The sequence below is a fragment of the Podarcis raffonei genome, chromosome 2 (genome assembly GCF_027172205.1).
Source record: "Podarcis raffonei isolate rPodRaf1 chromosome 2, rPodRaf1.pri, whole genome shotgun sequence".
In the NCBI taxonomy this organism is placed as follows: domain Eukaryota; kingdom Metazoa; phylum Chordata; class Lepidosauria; order Squamata; family Lacertidae; genus Podarcis; species Podarcis raffonei.
Window position 1 is genome coordinate 108505154 of NC_070603.1, and position 27553 is coordinate 108532706.

Consider the following 27553-nt stretch of genomic DNA (forward strand, 5'->3'; position numbering starts at 1 on the left):
GTCCAGAGACGTTTCCTTCAGAGAAAAGATCAACACACACTTATGGTGTCTCTGTACTAACCAATTTATTTACAAATGTACAAATTGAGCAAGGAGGATTACAGAGGCACAAAAGCAAGTTCACAGGAGAGCAGTTCTAGGTTCACAGCTGCATCAGGGCCATACAACCCGCTCCCCCCAAAATAAGCTCAGCCTCATAGCAAATCTGTCAGTCAAACTGTCTTTCAAGCCTCCTTGCCCTTGCTCAAGCTAAACAAATTAGTTCCATCCTGCAAATGGATGGAATTTGTAGGCACATTCCAAGGTCATATTTAGATAATGAGCAACTTAAGCACCCATTGAATGCTTCCAACAATGGCTAAGCCTAGGCAGAGAGCTTGAATGGTATGAAGGCAAAGACAGAAAGAGAGAGGGAGGAATTGGGCCATATCCACAGGTACTGTTTGCAAAGGCCTTTCAACAATCAGCAAGTTTCAAAATGCTCGTCATCATGCGGTCAAACTCCGTGCTGCAGAATTTTAAAAAGTAGGTATAGAAAACCAAATGACGTATGTATGATGCAAAGCGTTCAAGAGCTGAAAGGAGACTCCGTAACTCAAAAGGGACTCTTCTTCCCAGATGAGACAATTCTCTAGAAATGGTTTTCAGGGTTATGCTAGGCCAATAGTCTGCCTCCAACAAAGAATTCTGGGGGGTTCTAGTTTCGTGAGGGCATCGATGAGTCTCTGGTAGGGACCCTTCACATTCCTTGCAATGAAGGAGGAATAACTTGGGCCAGTTTAAGTCTGTGTAGTGACTCGCAGTCAAATTTTGGTTCCCAAATGCCTCTGGCTCCTGAACGCCAACAATCCGGATGTAAACGCTCCAGTTTTTGAACATTTTTCGGAACCCAAATGTCCAACGCGACTTTCGCTTGAGTGCAAGAAACTCTTGCAACCAGTCGGAAGCCATGTCTCAGTTGTCGAACATTTCGGAAGTCAAACGGTCTTCCGGAATGGATTACATTCGACAACTGAGGTTTGACTGTATGTTGATAGTCAAACCGATCCAGTGCAGAGTAAAGAAATGACAAAACCCAACACAAAGTCATAGTGTAAAATTTGAATCCAAAACATTAATGTTTCCACGTAATGTCAAGGAGAGAAACAGGAGGATGTTCTGTATGGGACTGGCAGAAATGACTGGCAGAATCCGTGACCAGGGAGAAGAGTCGGCGGAAGAAGATTGGAAGAAATTTAAGGACTATTTACAGAAATATTGTAAAATTAAAGAATGTTGAATGATGTTGGATTGAAATTAAGGGGTTTCCAGCTGTAATGTTTTGAGATAAGGATTTGCTGAGTAAATAATTTGAATTGGAATTCAAGAAGGGGAGGTATGAGGAGGTCAGGGAAATATGTCATAGAAAATTAAGTATTCAGAACTGTATGTGTTTTTCTTTTGCCTTTTGCTTTTTGTTTGTATAAAATTGGAAACTTAATAAATATCTTTATTAAAAAAAAATGAGAAACAGGAGGATGTTTTGCCCGTTGTAGCCAATACAGTACTCATTCTGCATTAATTAATGGTTATTAAAAGGGTTGTTTGTGTTATGTATTGAAGTTCTCACCCTGGCCACCAGGAGTATCATGTATATAGTTTTCAGTCAGGTCCACGTCAGTTACTTTAGGCGGGAAACCCTGGGTTGTTAAACCACTCTGGAAACTGTCGTTCTGTGAGGGGAATTAGCATCTCCTAAAGCGCCCTTAACAAAGTACAGCTCCCAGAATGCTTTGGGGGGAAGCCATGACAGTTTAAAGTGGTATCATAGCGCACTAAAATTTATAGTGCAGTTGTGGGTGCATCTAGGCCTGTTGTCTACGTGCCTCTGAGTAACCTAGGGCAAACCAACGGCCTTGCACAGCGCTTAGCTTTCAACACATATTGGTAAGTGCCTCTTTCCAATGTTTTAAGCAGGAGACACACACACACCCGGCCATCTTGCCCCACCCGCCGCATCTGAAGAAGAAGAGTTAATTTGATATCCCGCTTTATCACTACCCTAAGGAGTCTCAAAGCAGCTAACAATCTCCTTTCCCTTCCTCACCCATAACAAACACTCTGTGAGGTGAGTGGGGCTGAGAGACTTCAGAGACGTGTGACTGGCCCAAGGTCACCCAGCAGCTGCATGTGGAGGAGTGGAGACGCGAACCCGGTTCACCAGATTACAAGACTACCGCTCTTAACCACTACACCACACTGGCTCTCTGAAAGCATTTCCCACCCCCAAAGCACTTTTCCTGCAGCCATCACAAGGTTACGTGACTACGAGGCCCTCCTCGGTGGTGGCCCCCAGGGACGGACGCCTTGGCATCGAAAGCAAGCGGGCTATGGTTTTCATTGCGCACAAATAATGTAGTTGCCCACCCTCTTGGAACGAAGCTGATCTCAGGAGCAAAGTTTAATGTAGGTGACAGTGGAGCAAACGGAGAATAGGGGGAACACCCTCTCCGTAAAGGCGACGTTGAAGGTGAAAATGTGCTGCATGTTGTCAGCGTTGTAGAAGGACACCTCTTCCCCTTCGTAGTCCAAGTAAACCCTCACTTTGTGGAGCCTCTCGGGCATGAAAATCGGGGTGCGCTTGGGGACCGTGACTGCCCAGTACCGCCCTCCCGTTTGCTGCAATGCCCAGATGCCCTCTTCAGGGCTAAACTGGGTCAAGCCTTTCCTACGCACCGACTCCTTGGCCACCCCAAAGGCCCAGCCGTCGGCAGACCCCACCTCTACCTCCCAGTAATGCCTCCCTGACTTGAAACCCTCAGTGGACAGGACGCGAGAGTTGGTGTCAAAGCGCTTGGGGTTGTCAGGTAGATCTTGCTTTCGGCAGCCCATCCTCACGCCCTTGAGGTCCGCCGAGAGGATGAGGAGGTGGTTGGCTGTCTCTGGGTCCAGGAGCAGCTCCTCTAGGAGGCAGGATAAGAGCGTTAAGTCAAACCCCCGCAGTAAAAACAGCAAAAATTAACAGGAAGGGCATATGTCAGGCATCCCTCAGTGCAGAGGATCTGGACCAGCTGCGCAGCCTGGGAATCATTTTTGTTATGTACTGAGTTGAATAGGATCCAAAATGCAGCAGTGTGATTGGTCCTAGAACAATAGGATCCAGAATGCAGCAGTCTGATTGGTCCACAGGAGCCACCCAATCCAGCTCCAGGTGGAAAAGAATCCGCAACCTGATTGGCCTACAGGAGAATTCCAGAATTAGCCAATCACGTGGGGCCCATTGTGTAAATAATGTATATAAGGCAGACATTCTGGGGGAACTTCCATTCCTCCTCATCACTATGAGCTGAATAAAGAGCATGAAATCCACTCTCGACTCCGAGTATATTTCAATTTTGGACTCACACCGGTCCTGAGAGATCTGCATTGGCTCCCAGTATGTTTCTGAGCACAATTCAAAGTGTTGGTGCTGACCTTTAAAGCCCTAAACGGCCTCGGCCCAGTATACCTGAAGGAGCGTCTCCACCCCCATTGTTCTGCCCAGACACTGAGGTCCAGCGCTGAGGGCCTTCTGGCGGTTCCCTCGCTGCGAGAAGTGAGGTTACAGGGAACCAGGCAGAGGGCCTTCTCGGTAGTGGCACCTGCCCTGTGGAACGCCCTCCCATCAGATGTCAAGGAAATAAGCAGCTATCCTATTTTTAAAAGACATCTGAAGGCAGCCCTGTTTAGGGAAGTTTTTAATATTTAATGCTGTATCGTTTTTAGCACTTGATTGGGAGCTGCCCAGAGTGGCTGAGGAAATTCAGCCAGATGGGCAGAGTATAAATAATAATAATAATAATAATAATAATTATTATTATTATTATTATTATTATTATTATTATTATTATTACTGGGCAAACTGACAATTAATACAAAGGAGGTTGAAAGATATAGGCAGTGCTTTCTTCTGGGGGGGATGCAGGGGTACATTTTGTGAATCTTTGTACTTTTGTCCATTTACTGTATTTATTTTCCCCAATTTGAGCTATAAAATGGTGATTATTATTTTTTTAGTCAAAATGAGAGTATCCCTAAATATTTTTTTAAGGAAAAAAAAGCAGTGGATATAGGAGAGGAATCCATTCAGGAATTTCCCCTGGTTGCTGTCTGCCTACCTGTTCTCAGGCAAAGGGGATTAAGGAGGCAGAGGAAATATTTAGAGAGCTAAGATGGCTTTTGGATTGCTCTCCTGTACTATTTTAGACATGCGGTCTATATATTTATGTGTGTTTACCTTGTGCAGTTATTAATATCAATATTTGAGACCTTAGAATTCCTATAACAGGTGTCACAATTCAGATATCCAATGCCCTTTTAAAATGTGTTGGAGTCGTTATTGGGTCGTTTTTGTTTTGATTATGTATTTTTTCCTTTTATCTTGTGATTTTATCTTGGGAACCGCCCTGTGACCTGTGGGTATAGGGCAGTAAACAAATAACAACAACAACAACAACAATAATGTTTTAAATAGGTTGTGCTGGGATGAAACACAGAGACATAAGATAAGTAAATTAGGATCACAGCATACATTGAATGCACATTCAACATACGTTTAAACCACAGGACTCTCCCTCCCTAAAAATTCAGAGAACTTGTTTCTTAAGAGCGCTGAGAATTATATCTCGGGGAGGGGGGTGTAAACTGCACTTCCCATGATTCTTTGGGTAAAGCCACACAATTTAAATGGGAGTTGAATGTGCTTTACATGTATGGTGTGGGCATTTCTGTCCTAGGTTGTTCACACAGCTCAAGCATTCTCACTTGCTCCTCCCTTAATTAGGCTGGGAACAAACCGCTATATTACAAAATCCCTGACAGGTGGCCATTCAGCTTCTGATTCGAGTGTCCACCACTTTCCCAATACACTTTCAAAGCAAAAGCAGCAACCATGAACTTTTGAGCTATGACTGTATTCAGTGACATTACTGAAAGCAGAGAATATAGGAGACCAGCGAGTTTTTATTACATGCCTCGAAAAACAACCCTTGGAACTCATTTCTGGATATACGTATTAACTTGCGTGCCCTACACACACAACGTCTGCTTTGAACATTCAGGTGTACGATCTGGTTCTTCATTAAATCTAGCTAATTACCAGCACTTACCTTTCTCACCCTTCCCCAATTCATCCCGCAGGTGATCTGAAAGAAGAGGAAGCCCATTAATGAAAATCAGGGCTAACTAGCAACAGCGGAAAGAGATTCTGTCCAAACACCATATACATACATGTTATACTATACAGTACCCGCTATTTTTCATTGGGTACACAGGTTTTTTTGCAGTGTGTGTGTGTGTGTAATTTAACTTCTCTTGCAATTACAATCAGCTCCCTGGATATGCATATACAGGAAGAGTGGATTAAATTTAATTATTACAGTGGTGCCTCGCAAGACGAAATTAATCCGTTCCGCAAGTCTCTTCATCTTGCGGTTTTTTCGTCTTGCGAAGCACGGCTATTAGCGGATTAGCGGCTATTAACGGCTTAGCGGCTTTAAGAAAAAGGAAACAAACTCGCAAGAACTCGCAAGACGTTTCGTCTTGCGAAGCAAGCCCATAGGGAAATTCGTCTTGCGGAACGACCCAAAAAACGGAAAACCCTTTCGTCTAGCGAGTTTTTCGTCTTGCGAGGCATTTGTCTTGCGGGGCACCAATGTACTTAGTTAAATATGTTAAGTTAAATTAACTGAAAACAGCTTGCAGATACTTAATTGGCTTAGGATTTTATTTATGTTAAGTGATGAATTAATATGTTTAATTTCATAATGTGAATATCTAAGGATGTTAATGTTTAAGTTAAATTTTATAAGAACTGTGATTTGGAAAACCATTAAAAGGATATGCAATGAAATTCAACCAAAGGGAAGCAAGGAAGTCACTTAACAATGTTAATAAGTGTAATTTTCAATAAGCCTATGATTTATGTTTGTTTGCCTTATGTGTTTGTTTGTTTATAATGTTGTGAAAACATTATAACGCCGCTTCTGCGCATGCACGTGACGTCATTTTGCGCGTCTGCGCATGCACGAGCGGCGAAAGCCAGAAGTAACCCTTTCCGGTACTTCTGGGTCGCCGCAGGATGCAACCTGAAAACGCGCAACCAGAAGCAAACGTAACATGAGGTATGACTGTATGCAAACACACACAAACATACACCCATACAAGAGAATGGAAACTGTTATTAACCTCTGTGTCATAAACAAATATTGTCAATGGCATATACCAGTCTTTCCCAAGCTGACACCTTCCGGGGGCTGATGGGAGTTGTAGTCCAATTTATCTGGAGGGCACCAGCTTGATGAAGGCTGGCACAGACCAACTTGTTCCATATTCCAGATCTGCCGGTTACAGCAGATCAGCTGATTGTCGGGGCTTGCAAAACCACATGCACAGGGCTCCGTGGGTGCTGCTGAACAGGTTACCTGCAACCTCCCCCCCAACCCTGCTGCCTCTTTACCTGCCCCATACCTGATGCCAGGTGTAGGGCAGGTGGGCGTGGCTAGGCCAAAATGACCTCACTGGCTAAATGATGGGACCAGGTAGCCCAAATTAAGCCCAGAGGCCAGAGGTTCTCCACCCCTGTAGTACAGCATTCTGATTCCAGCAGTCCTCTGGGGAGGCCGCAAGCAGGACATGGAGGCATCTGGTCCCCCCTCTTATCGCCCCCTCCCTCTGAACATGGAGGCTGCTCCTTACGGCCACCATGATTAATAGCCTTTGGTAGAGGCAGCAAATCCCACCCCTGTCCGGTGCAAAAGAAGAATACAGAGCAGGCACCCCACAAACTGCTGGCTACTACTTTGAATTTGTCTAAAGCCTTTCGGAAAATCCAGCTAGCACAGAGGTCATCGCTGCACTGCAACGACGCATCCCGTTAGTCCAGGGGTAGTCAACCTTTTTATACCTACCGCCCACTACCACCATCTTTCTTGGTGGTAAAATTTCCTTACCGCCCACCAGTGCTCGATGGAAAGAGGATTCAGCTTGTGCCGCAGAACCCCGAAACGCCCACTAGTGGGCGGTATGGACCAGGTTGACAACCCCTGCGTTAGTCAATTAAGAAAGCAGTTCTTTCAGGCTGTCTTCTGTAAAATCAATAATGCAAATTGTTATCGAGACTGAAAGAGACTGCTCTGTGCTGGGCCCTGGCATGCCACAAGCCAACGCTTCCGCTTTCAGATGCTAAAATATCAAGATTGGATTTGAATGGAGAGGTGTTGCTTCTCTTTACCTTTGAATTTCTTTAGCACTCCCTTGAGGACCACGGTCTTCAGAGAGAAATTGCAGGTGTGGCCCTTCATGTCAGAAGAAACAGGAACCGGCCTCTGACATTTAAGGTCATCGCTTCTGACAGGTTGCAAAAATTAGAAGGGTTACTGAACTGAGAGTTACAACAGACAAAAGAGCAAAGCTTTGCCTCCCAGTTTTAGAGATTTGTTTGTTTTGGTTTTTTACATATGAGGCTTCAAGGGTCAAACTTCACCCCGGTGGCTTTGCTGCTGCACAAATAAACAAGAAAATAACTCTTCCTTCTCCCTAGCCCTCCCCACACTCCCTATTTCTGTCTGAGAGCTGCCAGTCTGGCTGTCTATGTAGATGATGGAAAGCTGAGATTGGGAGGGTGGGATCATATTCACACTCAAAGTGGTTATAAGGAGCCTGGGATTTGTAATGACCCGAGAGAGTCATCTAGGCTGAAGCTTGCAGAATATGCCTCAGAGACTGGCTGGCACTGACCTTTCAGTTGGTTCATGAACAAAGAACAAAGAGGGGGTGAAATTGCAGCTCCATACCTGATCAGGGCACTTGTCACATCCTGGAAGAGAAAGAAGAAGAAGAAGAGTTTGGATTTGATATCCTGCTTTATCACTGCCTGAAGGAGTCTCAAAGCGGCTAACATTCTCCTTTCCCTTCCTCCCCCACAACAAACACTCTGTGAGGTGAGTGGGGCTGAGAGACTTCAGAGAAGTGTGACTGGCCCAAGGTCACCCAGCAGCTGCATGTGAAGGAGCAGGGAAGCGATCCTGGTTCACCAGATTATGAGTCTACCGCTCTTAACCACTACACCACACTGGAAACAGGAGAGGGGAGGGAAAGAGGGTTGGGGGAAGAGCAGTCATCTAACACGTTGCATTTCATTCCATTTTTGAATCAGAACCGTCGAGTTGTAAGGGACCCAGAGGGCCATCTAGTCCAACCCCCTGCAATTGCTTCCCCTTTTATTCACATAAATTCCAGAGGCAATGGGTGGGATTCACCTAACCAGTTGCGTCAGCAGAACCCCACACAATTTCTGCTCTCGCAAGAGGGCTTCCCCCATCTTCTCACCCCACCCTGCAATCAACTTGAGCCGGGCGGGGGGGCGTCAGGGTGGGTATCGGTAGCAGGTCAGCAGTAACTCACAAGGTGTCAGTGAATTTAAGCCTTTCAAAAAAAACACCAGCTCAGGCCTAGTGAGCCCAGCAATTCTTCCCCGTAGATCTTGCCCTGATGAGGCAGTTGCGAGGATGGAAGGTCCTTTCCTTCCCGCAGCTCTCTAAGCCTCCTCCTCCTCCCCAGGGACTTTCCCTTGTCTGTCTTTGCTCCACCCTCTTCATACCTCTTTGGGCTCTGGGAGACCAGGGGAGAGGGGAATTGGTCACAGCAGGAAGGGGAGACTCCCTGGCACCCTCAGCAGCCTCTTGGTCTCCCTCCTCTCCAGTCTCCGCCTCTGCCTCTGGGCTCTGCCTCTGCCATAGCCTCTTCCTGCTCACTAAACCCTGGTGGTTCCCTCCCCCAGTAATTTTTTCCAAATATCTTAAACACAATACAGCTTAACAATAGTATTCTCCTTTCAATCTATATCTTATCCGAATTAACTTCCCTCCACCCCTCTTCTGGCTTCTCTACATTGCTCTTACTTAAGCGTGATTGCTATACAGTGGTGCCCCGCAAGACGAACGCCTCGCAAGACGGAAAACTCGCTAGACGAAAGAGTTTTCCGTTTTCGAGTTGCTTCGCAAGACGAATTTCCCTATGGGCTTGCTTCGCAAGACGAAAACGTCTTGCGACTTTGTTTCCTTTGTCTTAAAACCGTTAAAACCAAGGGTGCTTTGCTTGAACAGCTGCAGTTGCGACTTGACTTCGAGGAGCAAGTGTTAGCACGCGGTTTGGTAGCCTTTTTTCAGACTTTGCTCATTTTTGAAGCTTTTCCAAAACTTTTCCAGAACTTCTTTTGCATCCATTTGGTAAGTTAAACTTTTAAAACTTTTTTGGGGGGGGGTTGGATTTTGGGTTGGGGTGTTTGGGATTCAAGGACTTGGTGTTGGGGGGGTTGCGAGAATCTGGGAGCTTGTGGGGGTTTTCTTTGAATTTTTATGATTTGTTGTGACCATTGGGCCATGTTGGTTTTTTTTTGAAAATTTTTCTGAGTTTGAATTTCTGTGTGCTGGTTGGCTGGGGGAACAGTTGGGGAGGGGTTTGCAGCAGTTGGGGAGGGGCTGGGGGAGCAGTTGGGGAGGGGTTTGCAATTTCTGCGTGGTGGGTAGGTGGGTGGGTGGCTGGGGGAACAGTTGAGGTTTTTGAAGACTTTGGTGATTTTTGAAGCTTTTCCAAAACTTATTTTGCAGCCATTTGAGGTTTCTGAAGACTTCGGTGATTGATTGTTGAAGCTTTTCCAGAACTGCTTTTGCATCCATTTGGTAAGTTAAACTTTTAAAACTTTTTTGGGGGGTTTTGGATTTTGGGTTGGGGTGTTTGGGATTCAAGGACTTGGTTCTGGGTTTTAATTTCTGTGTGGTGGGTGGCTGGGTGCTTTTGAATTTTTTGGATTTGAAGCACATCACTGATTTTTTGTGTGTGTGTGTGAGTTTACGAAGGTAGGAGCTGTGCTGCCATGGGACCCAAGAAGACTGCTGCTGCAGAGGCCGGTGAGAGGAAGAAGGAGAAGGTGACGCTGGAAATGAAGAAGGAGATCATCCGGAAGCACGACGGCGGAATGCGTGTGACGGACCTCGCCAGGGAGTACGGCAGGAACCCATCAACCATCGGGACCATCCTTAAGATGAGGGAGAAGATCATGGTGACTGATGCAGCCAAGCGAGTCACCAGGATCGTGAAGAACCGCCCAGCTGTTCTGGAGGAGGTCGAGAAGTTGCTGCTCATCTGGTTAGAAGAGAAGCAGCGTGCAGGGGACACAGTGACTGAGGCCGTCATTTGTGAGAAGGCCAAGGCCTTGCACGCAGACCTCGTCCGGGAACAGCCAGGAACCTCAGGCGAGCCAGAAGTCTTCAAGGCAAGCAGAGGTTGGTTTGACCAGTTCAAGACAAGATCTGGAATCCACAGCGTGGTCAGGCATGGAGAGGCTGCCAGTTCTGATGTTCCTGCGGCTGAAGACTTTGCAGTGGAGTTCCTGGAGGTTGTGAAGACGGAGGGCTACGTTCCACAGCAGGTCTTCAACTGCGACGAGACCGGGCTGTTTTGGAAGAGGATGCCCAAAAGGACTTTCATCACTCAGGAGGAGGCCAAGTTGCCTGGCCACAAGCCCATGAAGGACCATCTGACCCTGCTCTTCTGTGCCAACGCAAGCAGCAACCTGAAGATCAAGCCCCTGCTGGTGTACCACTCGGAGAACCCACGGGCCTTCAAGAGACACAAGATCGACAAGGAGCGGCTGAGTGTCATGTGGCGATCCAACAGTAAGGCTTGGGTCACACGTGTGCTGTTTGTGGACTGGGTCAATCTTGCTTTTGGCCCTGCTGTCAAACAGTACCTGCTGGACAACGACCTGCCGCTGAAGGCTTTGCTTCTGATGGACAATGCTCCTGCTCATCCTAAAGGCCTTGAGGTGGACTTGTTGGAGGAGTTCAGCTTCATCAACATCATGTTCCTGCCGCCTAACACCACGCCACTGCTCCAGCCGATGGATCAGCAGGTCATCGCCAATTTCAAAAAACTCTACACCAAGGAGCTTTTCAGGCGATGCTTCAAGGTGACTGACTGCACCACCATCACCCTGCGGGAATTCTGGAAGGACCACTTTGACATCGTCACCTGCTTGAAGATGATCACCACGGCCTGGAACGGGGTCAGCCAGAGAAATTTGAATTGCGCTTGGCGCAGCCTGTGGCCGGACTGTGTGGCACCAAGTGACTCTGATGCACCAGAGTCAACAGTGGTGCAGGACATTGTTGCCTTGGGGAGGACCATGGGCCTGGAGGTCACAGAGGAGGACATCAGCGAGCTGGTGGAGGAGCACGACCACGAGCTGACCACCCAGGAGCTTGTCGAACTGCAGGCAGAGGCTGCGCAGGAGAGGGACTCGCTGGAACAGGAGGAAGCAACTGAGGAACGGCTGTCCTCCGAAAAACTGAGGGACATTTGCCAGAAGTGGAAGGATGTGCAGGCTTTTGCAGAGCAGCACCACCCTGACAAGCACGTGGCACATGACCTTGGGAACACTTATGATACGACGGTCATGTCGCCTTTCAGGGAGGTGCTGAAAAGGCGGATGAAGCAGCAGACTATGGACAGGTTCTTGAGCAAGAAGCAAAGAGTGGAAGAGGAGCCTTCTTCGAGTGGTCCCCCAGAGTCTTAGAAAATGTATGTACTGTACACTTTGTTGATTTTTAAACGTTTTTCTGTCATGTTTATAAACTTAATTTATTTTCCCTTCAATTTTTGAACTGCTCCTTACAGTATGTGTGACTTTAAAGAGCAGTTAATAAACTCTTGTTGTACCAAATTTGGCTTTGTTTGGACTTTTTTTGACCATAGGAACGCATTAATTGATTTTCAATGCATTCCTATGGGATTTCGTGCTTCGCAAGACGAAAAATTCGCTAGACGAAAAAACTCGCGGAACGAATTAATTTCGTCTTGCAAGGCACCACTGTATATACATTCTATAAATGTCTATAATTCCTTAATAAATTTTTGTACAGTATTCTACTTTAGACATACATTCCTTACTATATTACAGCATTGCATCTTGTGGTCTAACCAAATGTTTACAATAAACGTTACGAGTTTTATTTCAGTCCTGTGAGTGTCTTTATTTATGTACAGTTTTCTCTAAGTATACCATAAAATTGGACCATTCTTTTTGGAATTTCTCATCGTCCTGCTGTCAGATTCTTCCAGTTAGCCTTGCTATTTCCGCATACTCCAATACAGTGGTACCTCGGGTTAAGTACTTAATTCGTTCCGGAGGTCCATTCTTAACCTGAAAGTGTTCTTAACCTGAAGCACCACTTTAGCTAATGGGGCCTCCTGCTGCCGCCGTAGCACGATTTCTGTTCTCATCCTGAAGCAAAGTTCTTAACCCGAGGTAATATTTCTGGGTTAGCGGAGTCTGTAACCTGAAGCGTCTGTAACCTGAAGCGTCTGTAACCTGAAGTGTATGTACCACTGTACTTTCTGTTGCCATTCTTCAATGGTCGGAATATCCCTGCTGGCTAAACCCTGTTACCTCTTTAGCTTCCGACACCTCCTCCTCCTCCCGGTCTGCTCCCTCTGGCCACTCATCGTCGTCCCACCACCAATCCCCGGGCTCTGAGCCTTCTTCCCCTGGGGGGTCCCATGAGGGTCCCCCAGCTGCTGCCTCCCACCACTCCTCTGCATCCAGCCAGTCCTTGACACCCTGGAACAGCATGCAGGGGGAAGAGAAGAGGATTGTGTAGAACCAAACGGTGAATATTTGTTCCTTAAGGCCTGTAAAGGCCATCTTGGTAGTCAAGATAACCTAGAGATTAATTAGTATTTGATGCAAGAATGAGCTCACTATGTTTATCTGTTTGCTTTGATATCTGCTAATTGGCCTGCTTTGATGCCACGCTTATCTCTGTTGTCTTGGCACGCTTGGCTATTGGCCTAGGAAGAGGAGACAGAGTTCGATGCTTGCCGCCTGTGGACCGAGGGGAGATTCTGGCTGATGGGAGATTATGGCGTTTTTGTCAGTTTCCATTTCTTTGTACAGAAAGTATTGATCTGATATGTACAGTGGTGCCTCGCAAGACGAAATTAATTCGTTCTGCGAGTTTTTTCGTCTTGCGAATTTTTCGTCTTGCGAAGCACGGTTTCAAAAGAAGTTTTGGAAAAGCTTAAAAAATCACCAAAGTCTTCAAAAACCTCAAAAAAGGCTACCACACCGCGTGCAACTGCACCTTTTCAAGCAATGCACCCTGGGTATTAACGGTTTTAAGAAAAAGGAAACAAACTTGCAAGACGTTTTCGTCTTGCGAAGCAAGCCCATAGGGAAATTCGTCTTGAGAAGCAACTCAAAAAACCAAAAACCCTTTCGTCTTGCGAGGCATTCGTCTTGCGAGGTACCACTGTAGATATTTTTCCTATTCTGAATAGTTCTGATTATAAACTCTTTTAAGTGTAAGTTTTATTGTTTTTGGCTGCAAGTGAATTTTTATGAACTGTGCCAATCCTGATTACACTGGATTTGTGACCATTTATGCTCATTTGCCTTCAGTAGAAAGTAAAGCTCTGCTGGATGAAGTACAATCGCCTCTGGTCTGTTTTTTGGAAACTCTGCTACATGTTTAAGATTTCTCCTGCTCCCCCTTCATTGGCGACAGTTTTCTGTACAGGTAATGCATAAAATGTTTGCCCAGGAGTAGAGAGTCATGACAGACACTTGCTGTTTCTGTGTTTGCCCCAGCAGCATAACTTCTGCAACAGCCAACCAGGGTGTGTGGGGTGAGCTGTGGGGTGGAGCTGCAGTCTGCTCGCAGCACTGGATCCCAGCGTCGGAGAGGGGCATCCCTCTGGCATTTCTGGCCTCCTTCTTTGGTACCCCTGCATCAAACCACTTGCAAAGGTGTTATGTATTCCATGGTCTGTGTTTGCCTGAGCTTGAGTCCGGACCAAGCATCCCCAACCTTCGGCCCTCCAGATGTTTTGGACTACAATTCCCATCATCCCTGACCACCGGGCCAAAACAAACAAGATGAATTTTAACAGGGAGAAATGTAAAGTATTGCACTTGGGCAAAAAAATGAGAGGCACAAATACAAGGTGGGTGACACCTGGCTTGAGAGCACTACATGTGAAAAGGATCTAGGAGTCTTGGTTGACCACAAACTTGACATGAGCCAACAATGTGACGCGGCAGCTAAAAAAGCCAATGCAATTCTGGGCTGCATCAATAGGAGTATAGCATCTAGATCAAGGGAAGTAATAGTGCCACTGTATTCTGCTCTGGTCAGACCTCACCTGGAGTACTGTGTCCAGTTCTGGGCACCACAGTTCAAGAAGGACACTGACAAACTGGAACGTGTCCAGAGGAGGGCAACCAAAATGGTCAAAGGCCTGGAAACGATGCCTTATGAGGAACGGCTAAGGGAGCTGGGCATGTTTAGCCTGGAGAAGAGGAGGTTAAGGGGTGATATGATAGCCATCTTCAAATATATAAAAGGATGTCACATAGAGGAGGGAGAAAGGTTGTTTTCTGCTGCTCCAGAGAAGCGGACACGGAGCAATGGATCCAAACTACAAGAAAGAAGATTCCACCTAAACATTAGGAAGAACTTCCTGACAGTAAGAGCTGTTCGACAGTGGAATTTGCTGCCAAGGAGTGTGGTGGAGTCTCCTTCTTTGGAGGTCTTTAAGCAGAGGCTTGACAACCATATGTCAGGAGTGCTCTGATGGTGTTTCCTGCTTGGCAGGGGGTTGGACTCGATGGCCCTTGTGGTCTCTTCCAACTCTATGATTCTATGATTCTACGTTGGGAATGGGAGTAGCCCAGGCCTTCAGAAATGTATATAAGAAGTTGCTTTGCCCCTGTTGTCCAGTTCTGCTAGTTCAACAAAGGTTCTTGCTGTTATCACTGTGTTCCTCGTGGGAATCCACCTACACTTCAACAGGCACCTCCTTTGGGCCTGTGGATCAGGGCAAGGGTCATTGCATCTGGCAAACCTAAGCACTTGTCCTAACGGAAGGATCACCTTAGTGTAGGACATTCTGGTTTTCTAGTTGCCACTCCATCCTGCTCCATCTACCGCCATATAGATGCAGGAGTCACAAACGCTTTTTAAAAGGGTTCTTCTGCTGCAGTTCCTGACAGCTGACTTCTGTGTATAGCGGCAGGTGTCTGGAGAAGGGCTGGAAGCCCTCGGAAAGGGTGTTCCAGTGTTTAGTCCACAGCCACCACACCGCCACCAATGCTCATACCAGAATTGCCCACCATTTGTGGAGTGGTGGTTAAAATATAACATGGACCTGGTTCAGATTTGATAGGTAGAAGACAGGGTGCAGCAGCAGCAGGAGAGAAACAGCAACTCTATTGGAAAAGGGGTGGGATGCTGGCAAAAATTAGAGAAAAGACAAAAATGCTTTTTTACTGTGTATGTTTAAAATGTTGAAAGTTAATAAAAGTGTGTGTGTGTGTGTGTGTGTGTAGTGGTCTTTCTCATGATCGTGATGATGTCCTTAGCACAGTATGCTATGTATAGAAAGAGACCACAGCCCAGGTTTCTGGGCTACAGCCACCCTCAGTGAGGAATTATGCAGCCTTTCAATAGGTCAAAGAAACTGCTTGGCATGGGAACATTAGGTGCAACTTGAGAACAGTGGCAAACAGAAAAACCAAGGCTTAAAAATCAACACAGCTTTTCTGCAAAGCAATTTTCAAGTGACGGGGGTGAGGGGGAGTATTTTTCTCCCCTCCCCCCAACAATACAGAAATCAGAAAATATTGTTTCTGAATCGAAAGAAACTCAGTCCTGTTTTAATTCAATTTGTTGCGGATGTCAGGGCGACCTACATTCTTCCTAACTCCCTGGCTCCTCTGCTTTTGACAGCTGCTCGATCCGCAGATGTTAGCAAGTGATAATGCTTCAGTTTGTGCTGTAAAAAGCTTCACCTGCAACTCTCAGCACCCTTAATGAAGAGTTGTTAGGAGATCTCTGCCTCCATGACCTACAATCACCAGAGTGGCTTAACAATCAATCCTTCTTCCCAAGGAACTCTGGGAATTGTAGTCTGTGAGGGGAATAGCAGTCTCCTAACGACTCTTAGCACCCATAACAGACTATAGCTCCCAGAATTCTTTGGGGGAAACTATGACTGTTTGAGATGTGGGTGGCGCCGTGGTGTAAACCACTGAGCCTTGGGCTTGCTGATCGGAAGGTTGGCGGTTTGAATCCACCCAATGGGGGTGAGCTCCCGTTGCTCGGTCCCTGCTCCTGCCAACCTAGCAGTTCGAAAGCACACCAGTGCAAGTAGATAAATAGGTACTGCTGCGGCGAGAAGGTAAATGGCGTTTCCGTGCGCTGCTCTGGGTTCACCAGAAGCGGCTTAGTCATGCTGGCCACATGACCCGGAAAAACTGTCTGCGGACAAATGTCGGCTCCCTTGGCCAGTAAAGCAAGATGAGCGCCGCAACCCCAGAGTCGTTTGCGACTGGACTTTACTCCCAGGGGTCCTTTACCTTTATACGACTGTTTGAAGCGGTATCATGGTGCTTTAAAATTATGGCGTGAATGTGGCCTAGGAGACTACCAAGGCAGAGATAACATGGCTTTTACTTTCCTTGAGGTGAGGTTTCTAAGTACTTGATCAAGAAAGTACAACAGGTCATGCAAGTTCTGCAAGTGTGCACACATCCAGACATCTATCGTGGTGCAGTTTGTCAGATAATTTATAGGTGACGCTGGTGATAATAGGCTTGGCTTTGCACAAAGGTTCTGGGATGCATGCGTAATTTTTTTTTTTGGAAAGTTTTACCTTGAGGAAATCAAGCACTGGCTCTTGGATTTTGTCTTCCAGGTCAGCAATGAGTTTGTTGAGGAGAGAAATCTCCTTGGAGAGCTCAGTGATGTTCTCGTTCTGCCTCTTGGTGATGCCCTTCTCCATCTTGTCCAGCTGACCCAGAAGAAGCTGCTCTTGTTCATGCAGAAACTGGCGCATCCCTTCAAATTCAGAGAGGACCTTCTGTCTCTCAGTCTCTATAGTTTTCTTAAAGAAACAAAACCAAGATTGCGCATAAGCAGAAGGGCTAACACCACCAAACAGTCTCAAAACACAACTTTGGCCAACTAACGTCAGAATGGTGTCAATAAAAGGGCCCTTCAGAATGGTGGTTTTGGGGTCTTTGGTTTGGCCGCTTGACTCTTATAGATTCTAACCTCATCTACACAGGATCACAAGTTTGTAAGGGATCCCTGGGTGTCATCCAGACTGACCCCCTAAAACCTGTAACCTTACCGTTAAGGTAAAGGTAAAGGTACCCCTGCCCGTACGGGCCAGTCGTGACCGACTCTAGGGTTGTGCGCTCATCTCACTCTAGAGGCCGGGAGCCAGCGCTGTCCGGAGACACTTCCGGGTCACGTGGCCAGCGTGACGAAGCTGCTCTGGCGAACCGGCACCAGCGCAGCACACGGAAACGCCGTTTACCTTCCCGCTATAAAGCGGTACCTATTTATCTACTTGCACTTAAGGGTGCTTTCGAACTGCTAGGTGGGCAGGAGCTGGGACCGAACGACGGGAGCTCACCCCGCTGCGGGGATTCGAACCGCTGACCATGCGATCGGCAAGTCCTAGGCGCTGAGGTTTTACCCACAGCGCCACCCGTTACTCTGCCTTTAAAAAGAGCCTCTCCTTAAATTACAATCTACTGGCGTGTTTTGGGAATGCAGCCAAACTTACACTTTCCAATACATGTTGCCATCACTTTCCTTATTGCAAAAAGCATTATGGGATGTAGGCTAGTTGCTTACAAGCTCCAAATCCACTTTAATCGTGTAACCTGAATTTGCCGGTATGTGATTTGAATCCTGCCCCCCAAAAGGGGAGCATATAGGAAGCATCTTTTCGCTTCCACAAAGGCTGTAGAGGGAGAGTAATGATAAATAAGTACAAACAATAGATGGCAGCAGAGGATAAGGAACAGAGTTATAATTTGCAAAAATAACAAGGGACACTCCTAACCTTTCACCTAGTTTGTCATCTGCTCTATAAATTTGTGCTCTGAGTCTGTTATGAGTTGAAACTGCTTTAACCAGCCATGTAACCAAGGTGCCTGCCCATGAAGTCAATTGGCACACAGAACAGAGGCCTTGGGCTGTGAACCTGTTGCTGTGGAACTCATCCAGATACCCCTGTATTCTACTGTCATGTAACCCAGAAGCAACGTTAAAGCACATTTATATTCTCTCTTTTGAGTGAGGATGTAGCCAAAGACCTCTGTTCTCTGTGTAGCAATGCTTGACTGCGGGATTTCAAATTCAAATTCAAAATTTTCAAATTCAAATTCTTGTCATGCTCTGCACCTTCAAGAGGAGCTACATGGGCAGTGCATGATAATGCTTATCTTTGCTTTACCAGCTCCACACTTCATCACAATATTAAGCTGTTATGAAAGGCAAAAGGGCAGCCCCCACCCATTCAACCCTTTTCAGCTCTGTTATATTATACACCCTCATCTGAGTCAATGCTGTACCCATTTGCCAGCTTGTAAGTAACAACTGATACCCACCAAAAGGTCTTGGCTTTTCTTGTCGTCCTGTGTTTTGAATTCCAGAAGCTCCTGTCTCTCTTTCTTCAAGAAATCCAAACGGGCCTGAATTTGTTCCTAAGATCCAAAAACATAAAATTGATTGATTTCTATATATTTTTTTTAAAGTTCCTGCATTTTTCGTGTACTTTGGGATCTGTTCTGCAGGAGAAAGTGCAATCCATACCTGGAGCCACAAAACAAGTTTTATACTGATAACTGAGAGATAAAGGTAGTCAGTTGGTCCCATCGCATATTTTTGCTGCATCCGGCTGCAGTTCACCATCCATATAAAAATGGCATGCGTTTTGAATGCAGAATATTACAAGTTTAACATCCAGCTGGTAGAGATGGGAAACACCTGCTTTCTGAGAAAGACTCTGGCTATATATATATGGCCATAATGAAGGGGCATATTACAATATTGTTCTATATTATCCCAAAGGGGGGAGGTTTCTACACCAGCCAGCAGGACGGGGTTTTTTCTGTTGCTTAAATGTTACAGTGCAAATGGGCCTCTCGCTGGAATGTCTGGTTGGGCGGGTAGAGATAAAGAACAAGGTTGAATGGATTTTATTGTAACCCCAGGAGGAGGGAGATTGCAGGAAAGAGGGAGGGAGGCCAAGACCTTACATGGTAATAGGAACTTACTATAAGTTTCGGTTTACAGGAAATCAGGTGGTATTGTATTCTGCAAATCTATAAAAAGGGGGCGCACCCTGACTGGGTGTGCAGGTTGCTTATCGCCCTGTACCTTTGTTCTGCATATATGCACTTCAAATAAAATCCTGTTAATAACCTGCAAGGACGTTTTGCCGCTTTGTGTGAATCTGTGCTCCGGGGACCCAATAGCAGATGTGGCTGGTCCTTCAATAATGGACAATGGTCTGTCTCACTTTAAGGCAGGGTCCAATGCTATTAATGAGAAAGAGTTGCATTAAGTGGGAATCCAGGCACAGAAATCTTGGAGGGACAGTGATGCAGAAGGCTTAAGCTCCGGAATTGCTGCTACTCAAGCAACTACGGCATTCTGTTTATTTACTGCATTTTTATCCCAGCTTTCTTCCGGGGGCTCAAGCTGCTCTGCAATAATTCCACCCACCTTATCCTTATAAAACAGCCCTGTGAAATAGAGTAGGCCGAGAGATTGTGATAGGCACCCATATGGGCTCCATGGTGAGTGAGGAATTGAACCAGGATCTCTCCAGTCTGATAAAAGTGGGAAATCCTATTGGCAAAAGGAACGTCAGCTGATGCAGAATTCATTGGACCCCCAGGACCACGTCATTCCTGACAGCAACTTGTATATTTGCAGGGATTTGAGTAGGTGTGTGTGTGCACTCCAATACTTTGGCCAAGGCTCCAATACTTTGGCCACATCATGAGAAGAGAAGACTCCTTGGAAAAGACCTGATGTTGGGAAAGATGGAGGGCACAAGGAGAAGGGGACAACAGAGGACGAGATGGTTGGACAGTGTTCTCAAAGCTACCAGCATGAGTTTGACCAAACTGCAGGAGGCAGTGGAAGACAGGAGTGCCTGGCGTGCTCTGGTTCAGGGGGTCACAACGAGTTGGACACGACTAAATGACTAAACAACAACAACAAGTGTGTGTGTGTGTGTGTGTGTGCGCGCGCGCGCGCGCGCGCACGCGCACACAGGGCCAGATTTAGGTCTGATGAGGCCCTAAGCTACTGAAGGTAATGGGGCCCTTTATATGCCCAGCTGTCCTTTGTCAACAACAAATTGTCACTGTTTTTTGTGTTGAATATATGCTATCTGGTAACTGATGGACCTAATAGGTATCTAAAGCCATTTGCACATGTTGCCATTTCATCAGTCTGTGCAGAATGTAGGCACCCTATATACAGAAATGAGCAAACCAGTGATATTTTAGGGAGCAGGCTAGCAGGCGGGGCCCGTGACTTACATCCTAAGTAGGTCAGTAGGTTTTCTTTTATTTGTTTTTTATCTTATATTTTGGAAATGTACACCCAGTGGGTTTTTTCCCCTTTAAATTCTTTTGGGGGCCCCCAAGAGAGTGGGGCCCTAAGCTATAGCTTGTTTAGCTTATACGTAATTCTGGCACTCTGTGTGTGTGTGTGTGTGTGTGTGTGAAATTGTGGGTGAACATATCAGATGACACAGGGGTTCTTCAAACAGCTCTTTATTTGTAAGCTGGAACAGAACTGAACTGAAGGGTTCAGCCAGCCTACTTATATAGAGCTCCAGTACAACGTAACTGTAACCACTTTCTGTAACTATCCAATCACTGAACGTCACTTTCGATCCCTTATTTGCATATGTGGACCTGAGTAAAAACTATCTACAGTATCCCCCTGCTGGCCCAGGGTGAGAACTTCAGTACATAACACCCCTCCCCACCGAGATAAGGCGTTAGTTACAATCGTAATGGTTTCCTTTATACAGCACTGCACGTAATGGTACATAACAGTGTGTGTGTGTGGAGTTGCAACTGGCAGTGCCCATTAGGGTTGCCAGGTGTTTCAAGCCAGCAATCCTGCCTCCACTCAGAAGCTGAAAGCAGAGAAAGGCGATGCTTTTGCCTTGCTGTTCCACCTGGCAGCACTAATACCCACATGGCAAGGATTTATTACACCTCCCATGTTTAATTTCTAAAATTAGATGCTTCTGGACTCAGATCTGGCTCAAGGCTGCAGTCTCAGACTTGGAGGAACGGGAAACAATTCTCACGTAGGCCACTGTCACAATGATGATTGACAAGGGAGATGCAGTCCACAGTTGGCTGTGTTATTTCAGATGCTTAATGCTGATGGATACCGAACACAGGTTATGAGGTCCAAACCTAGGGATCCCTGGCTTGGATGAAGTCCTGTGTTATGTACTGAGTTGAATAGGATCCAAAATGCAGCAGTCTGATTGGTCCTAGAACAATAGGATCCAAAATGCAGCAGTCTGATTGGTCCTAGAACAATAGGATTCAGAATGCAGCAGTCTGATTGGTCCTAGAACAATGCAGCAGTCTGATTGGTCTGCAGGAGCCACCCAATCCAGCTCCAGATGGAAGTGAATCCACAACCTGATTGGCTTACAGGAGAATTCCAGAATTAGCCAATCACGTGCAGCCCATTGTGTAAATAATGTATATAAAGCAGATACTGTGGGGAAACAATTCATTCCTCCTCACCACTATGAGCTGAATAAAGAGCATGAAATCCACTCTAGACTCTGAGTATATTTCATCCTGCTTACCATCCTGCTGACCTACAATAGACATCAAGGAGTCTTAAAAGGAGGGTCATCTTCTCAATGTGCTCAGGCATGGAGAGATGATGACTAATGTGCAGCCATGTTTTAAGGTTGCCTCCAGACTGACTGCATTTTGCAGGAAATGTAGGTTTGCACAGTTAAAGCGATCTGCCAGCCTTGTGCAACTAACCTACTTAAAAAAACAACAACAGACTTTTTGCAGTTAGGAAAGTGATGGGGAAATGCATTGGAAAAACGTGGGGTGAAGCTGTACATGTACACCTGCACAAGCAAATCAAGATGAATTGTCATCGTTGGTACCACCTTTCCTGCAAATAAATCAGAACGAATGCTCAGTAAAGATCAGACCTAGTCTAACCTCTATGTAAGCCTCAATAAACAGGTCATTTAGAGGAGCCCTAAATGTCAATTTGCACTGCTATCTGCACGTCCTGACAGATCCCTGTTCCTTAGGACCTCCCAGCTTGGCTCCCATTCAGAGCTGGGCCAGGAGGCTTAGCCTTGGTATGTCTGCATTGCCCGTGCTAAGTGATGGCCCATGTGGACAAGCTCTCAGCATTCCTATTAGCAAGTGATACCTGGAACTAACCAGTGATTCATGCATGGAGCAGTAGCTGTTCTAGCTAAATTAACCTGAAGGCCTAAATATACATTGCCCAGGAGATCTGTGACTTGATCGCCCAATGTTTGTTTCTTCTTTACATTAATGCAGTTAGCCAGGGGACTCCAAAAATGATCAGAGCAATGGCACAGTGGCATTGGGACCGGCTGTGTTTTTCCTGCTTCCACACCATTTTTCAGTGGTGGCTGTGGAATGCCCTCCCCTAGTGAGCTGTGCCTGTCTCCTTTGTTAACTTTCAGGAGGAATTTGCAAACATTCCTGTTTTCCCAGGCATCTGGTGGTCCAGTATACCTGAAAGAGCATCTCCACCTCCATCGTTCTGCCCGGACACTGAGGTCCAGCGCCGAGGGCCTTCTGGCGGTTCCCTCACTGCGAGAAGCCAAGTTACAGGGAACCAGGCAGAGGGCCTTCTCGGTAGTGGCGCCCGCCCTGTGGAACACCCTCCCACCAGATGTCAAAGAGAAAAATAACTACCAAACTTTTAGAAGACATCTAAAGGCAGCCCTGTTTAGGGAAGCTTTTAATGTTTAATAGGTTATTGAATTTTAGTGTTTTGTTGGAAGCCGCCCAGAGTGGCTGGGGGGACCCAGCCAGATGGGCGGGGTATAAATAATAAATTATTATTATTATTATTATTATTATTATTATTATTATTATTTAAGAATACTGTTCCTGGCAACCCCAAGGTTATTGGACAGAATAGTTTTTTACTGTGACTGCTTGTTGGGGTTTTTTTTTATTTAAATTGTTTTTGGGATGTTTTAATCTATTTTTTTGGAATGTTTTCCTTTGTTTTCCTTTTCTTTTTGTCTTATTTTAAATTTTATTTTGACAAAGTAATAATCATACATAAATAGGAATAAAAATGTGCACCCCACACCGAGACCATTCCAATGTAACTACCCAACTTCCCAAAATTTCAACACCTCTTGTGATGGTTTGACCCCTTTCCGTTTTAACAGTACAAATTCTACAAACACTTTCCATATCTCCTCAGACTCGTTTCTCCTGCATATTCCCCAGCTTATCTTAATGGCACATGTTAATGTATTGTTAATAGCTATATCCCACAGCTCTTTATACAATTCTTCCATTTTATTTTCTGCTTGCCCCTTCCACTTCCTAGCTATAATAATTCGTGCAGCTGTCAATAAGTGTTGTTGTTTTTTTAATGTGTATCTGTTTGCCACCCTTGGGGAGGAAAGATAGGAAATAAATTCAATTAAAAACGATTCACTGATCTATTCTTTGTTTATTACATTTACGTCCAACCTTCCTTCAAACAAAACTAAAAGTGGCATAGCTTTAGTTTGTTTCATTTAGGTCTCACTTTCTTCCAAAAAGCTCATATTGGCATGTGGTTTGACACAAAAACACACACACACCCTTCAGGTTGCAACAGTAATTTGGCAGCAACAGATGGAGTGCTGCTGCTGTCAGTTTCTGCATGTGGGCTTCCCATAAGCAGAGGGGAAATTCTGGTCAAACAGAATGCAGAACAGAATGATCCACCAGGGTTTCTCTCATGTTTGTTTTAAATTCACAACAACCATGTAAGGTAGGTAAGACTGAATGGGAGCTGTCCCAAGGTCACCCAGTAAACCCGAGCGGGGATTCGAATCCACAACTCACAAGCCCTATCCCAACACCTGGCTTTAACCTTGTGATGGGGAACCTGGTGTCACTGGACTACAACTTCCATCCTCCATGACCACTGGCCATGCTGTCTGGGGCTGATGGGAGTTGTAGCCCATCCCTGCTCTAAGCACCAGATCGCATTAACCCTGGGGTTCCCCTGTAACTTCCCACGACAGAACAACGTAGCTTCAACAAGATTGCTACGTTATGTGCAGTCAGACCATAGCCCTGATTTGAATCACTGCCCTTCGCTGAAACTGCTTTCCAACAGCCTTGGGTGCCTATGTAAATTGGGAGCCCTTCATGGCAGCTGTATTAAAAATAAAAAAGGAGACCCAGCTGCAGATTCCCACAAATATAATAATAATAATAATAATAATAATAATAATAATAATAATAATAATATTTATACCCCGCCCATCTGGCTGAGTCTCCCCAGCCACTCTGGGCAGCTCCCAATCAAGTGATAAAAACAATACAGCATTAAATATTAAAAACCTCCCTGAACAGGGCCGCCTTCAGATGTCTTTTGAAGATAGGATAGCTGCTTATTTCCTTCACATCTGAAGGGAGGGTGTTCCACAGGGTGGGCGCCACTACCGAGAAGGCCCTCTGCCTGGTTTCCTGTAACCTCACTTCTCGCAATGAGGGAACCGCCAGAAGGCCCTCAGCGCTGGACCTCAGCATCCGGGCTGAACGATGGGGGTGGAGACGCTCCTTCAGGTATACTGGGCCGAGGCCATTTAGGGCTTTAAAGGTCAGCACCAACACTTTGAATTGTGCTCGAAAACGTACTAGGAGCCAATGGAGATCTCTCAGGACCGGTGTTATGTGGTCCCCAGTGCAAAGACCACTTGTGTAAAGGGAAGTTGGTGAAGGACCCGTAGCTCAAGCACAGAACGACTTGCCCCAAAATCTTCCAGGGCCAATGGACCAGCCTTTCTAAACCTACGGCCATCCCTCCATCAGCTGTAAATTCTATTTTAAGTAGCTATTGGCACTGCACAGCCAAAGAGCAAGCTGGGCTCCTGCTCTCCAAAGAAACAGTGTCAGCCTGTGACCTTATTCCCACTTTGGGAACTCTCCCTCCCAGAAATAGATCGGGAATTTGGTTACTTGCTTAACCTTTTCCTGCCTGACAAGGACAAGCTGCACAGGTGCAACTTATGCCTGCCCTCTAATGGGAAATTCAAGCTGCAATCTATGCACCCTTACCTGGGAATCAGTCCCATTGAGCTCAATGGGGCTAACTAGGGAGCAGAGATATCTAGGCAGGCACTGCCATGCTTGACTATTCTAAGACGCCACATCCAGACTAGGGATGGACACACCTGTCCATTTTTCTCTCAGCTTCTCTTTTTTTTCTATTCTCAAGGCCTGCCCTCCATAATTCCACATCAGTTTGTGCATTTTTGTAAACAAACGAAAACCACGTCCTTATAAAAACACAGCATTTCAGTGCAAATTTCCCCCCACCGACACAACTTTGTATGCACTTTTGAATAAAATACACATTTCTGCAAAGCAATTTCTCTTCTACAATGCATTCCTGTATACTATTTTCACTGATATATGCACTTGTATGCACACTTTACTCTAGTACACGCATATCTGCACACATTACGTGACTGGAGAACTGCGCTGCAAAATTTGGAGACATGCAAATTTGGGAAGATTGCTGTGTTTTAGTTGCGTACTGCTTTGGAAAGTGCAAATTAGCTTTGCTCATAAATGCAAATGGAATCAAATTCTCTATGTTCATCCTTGAAACCTGCATCTTCCAGCTTTTGAGATCAGTTTCTCTCCTGTGCCTTTAACCAAAGTCTGACATGGAACTTTTACAGTTTAAATAATATTTATATCCTGCCCTTCCAGGGGTGTCAGGGGAGAGAGAGAGAGAATACTGCCTGGGTCCTATCTAGCCATATGGTAATGGGGGCAGGAGGGGGGGATATTTTTTGGCTGGAGGGCCAGATCATAAACTCCTGCACCCCTTGTGGGCCAAATCTGACAGGTGGGTGGGCTCTTATGTGATGATGGCAACATCCTGAGGGGGCTCAGAGAGTGACAGGCGCCAATGCCTCCTGTTCTAGGCCTCCTGGAAAAGCAAAAACCAAAGGCAGTCGAACCCTGAGATCCAAGGGTCTGTCATCCCTTCCCCTCCGCTCTCCTCCACTCCCCTTCCACAAATTCTGGAGAGAACTTTCCTCTCAGCTTTAGGGGTTGTCTTCTTAGCAGCCAACAATGTCCGTCTAAAGGCCTGTGAGCTATCCAGCTAGGGGCCACTCCCACCACACCTGCGCAGAACACCAGCGCATCAGATTTCTTACCTTGTATTCCTGGGCAGCCTCCTCTATGGGCACCACGGTGTGCGGCCTGTGGTCCCGAGACCGGTCGCACACCACGCAGATGGTCTTCTGGTCGTCCTTGCAGTAGAGCTTCAAGGCTTCCTTGTGCTTCTCGCAGAGCCCATCCTCCTCCAGGCCCTTGCCGCCATGCATGATGAACTGGCTGATGATCTCCGACATGTTGGCCAACTGTCTGTTGGGCCTGAAGCTCTTCTCCTTGAAAACCTCCCTGCACTGAGGGCAGGGGAAATCGCTCTCCAGGCTCTTCCAGCTCTTGGCGATGCAGGAGCGGCAGAAGTTGTGGCCGCACTCGATGGAGACGGGGTCCTTGAAGTACTCCAGGCAGACCGAGCAAGTGGCTTCATCTTGAAGGTTGCCCGGCAGGAAGACGGCAGCCATGGCTCCTTCCTGGCCGACTGGAGTGCTGTTGCCGCTTCCTCCTCCGTCTTCTTCTCCTTTAACTGCATACAGGGAACGAATGCTTGGCACGAAACACAAGGCGGGCCTTCCCAAGCCAGAAACCAGCTGGTGGCCCGAGGTCATCTCAGAAGTTTCTGGTTTCTTAAATTGGCAACAAGTCAGGACCTGGAAGCAAACTGTTTAGGCCTGTTCGGAGTTTCAAGAGGGGAGAGAAAAGGAGCAGCAGAAGGCCTCGTTTGGGCTGCGGACACAGAAGAGAAGCTTCCCGTGCCCGCGTGACGGGTGGCATTTCATTTGCCTCAGCAGGGTTGGGGATAATGATTCATTTCTAACATTAGAGCTGAGGAGGCTCCACTGTGCCAGAATAGTCATTCCTTTGCATCTGGACACTGTCCTCAATAGTCTCAGATGTATAAGGGGGAGTTATTGGGTTGTTGTTTTATTGTTTTTAATCGCAAATATTTTGTTTTTATATTGTAAACAGCCCCGAGATCTGCGGGTATAGGGCAGTACACAGATTTAATAAATCATCATCATCATAAGCCTGGTTTTAAATAGCCATGTGGGAAAGGCCTTCTGTAGAAACTCCAGTAGGTAGCCATGTTGGTCTGCCGTAGTCAAAACAAAATAAAAAAATTCCTTCCGGTAGCACCTTAGAAACCAACCAAGTTTGTTATTGATATGAGCTTTCGTGTGCACGCATACTTCTTCAGATACACTGAAACAGAAGTCACCAGACCCTTATATATAGTGAGAGGGTGGGGAGGAGTGTTAC

General features: G+C 46.2%; 1 protein-coding gene across 3 annotated transcripts; it reads right to left on the reverse strand.

The window, feature by feature from the left end:
- Window positions 1–1510: 1510 nt before the first annotated feature.
- Window positions 1511–27229, reverse strand: LOC128408903 (E3 ubiquitin-protein ligase TRIM7-like). 3 transcript variants are annotated; one of them, XM_053378946.1, is made up of 7 exons: window positions 26341–27229; window positions 18482–18577; window positions 16732–16962; window positions 7812–7834; window positions 7250–7362; window positions 5127–5162; window positions 1511–2942 (listed from the first exon to the last, which is right to left on the reverse strand). In XM_053378946.1, the coding sequence occupies exons 1-7, from the start codon at window positions 26899–26901 to the stop codon at window positions 2428–2430; spliced, it is 1575 nt and encodes a 524-aa protein (XP_053234921.1). In that variant the 5' UTR covers window positions 26902–27229; the 3' UTR covers window positions 1511–2427. The 3 variants fall into 3 exon arrangements, with proteins under 3 accessions (XP_053234921.1, XP_053234920.1, XP_053234922.1); XM_053378945.1 differs by having other exon boundaries at window positions 7250–7365; XM_053378947.1 differs by lacking the exon at window positions 26341–27229 and adding an exon at window positions 18687–20080 and having other exon boundaries at window positions 7250–7365.
- Between the last annotated feature and the right edge of the window lie 324 nt (window positions 27230–27553).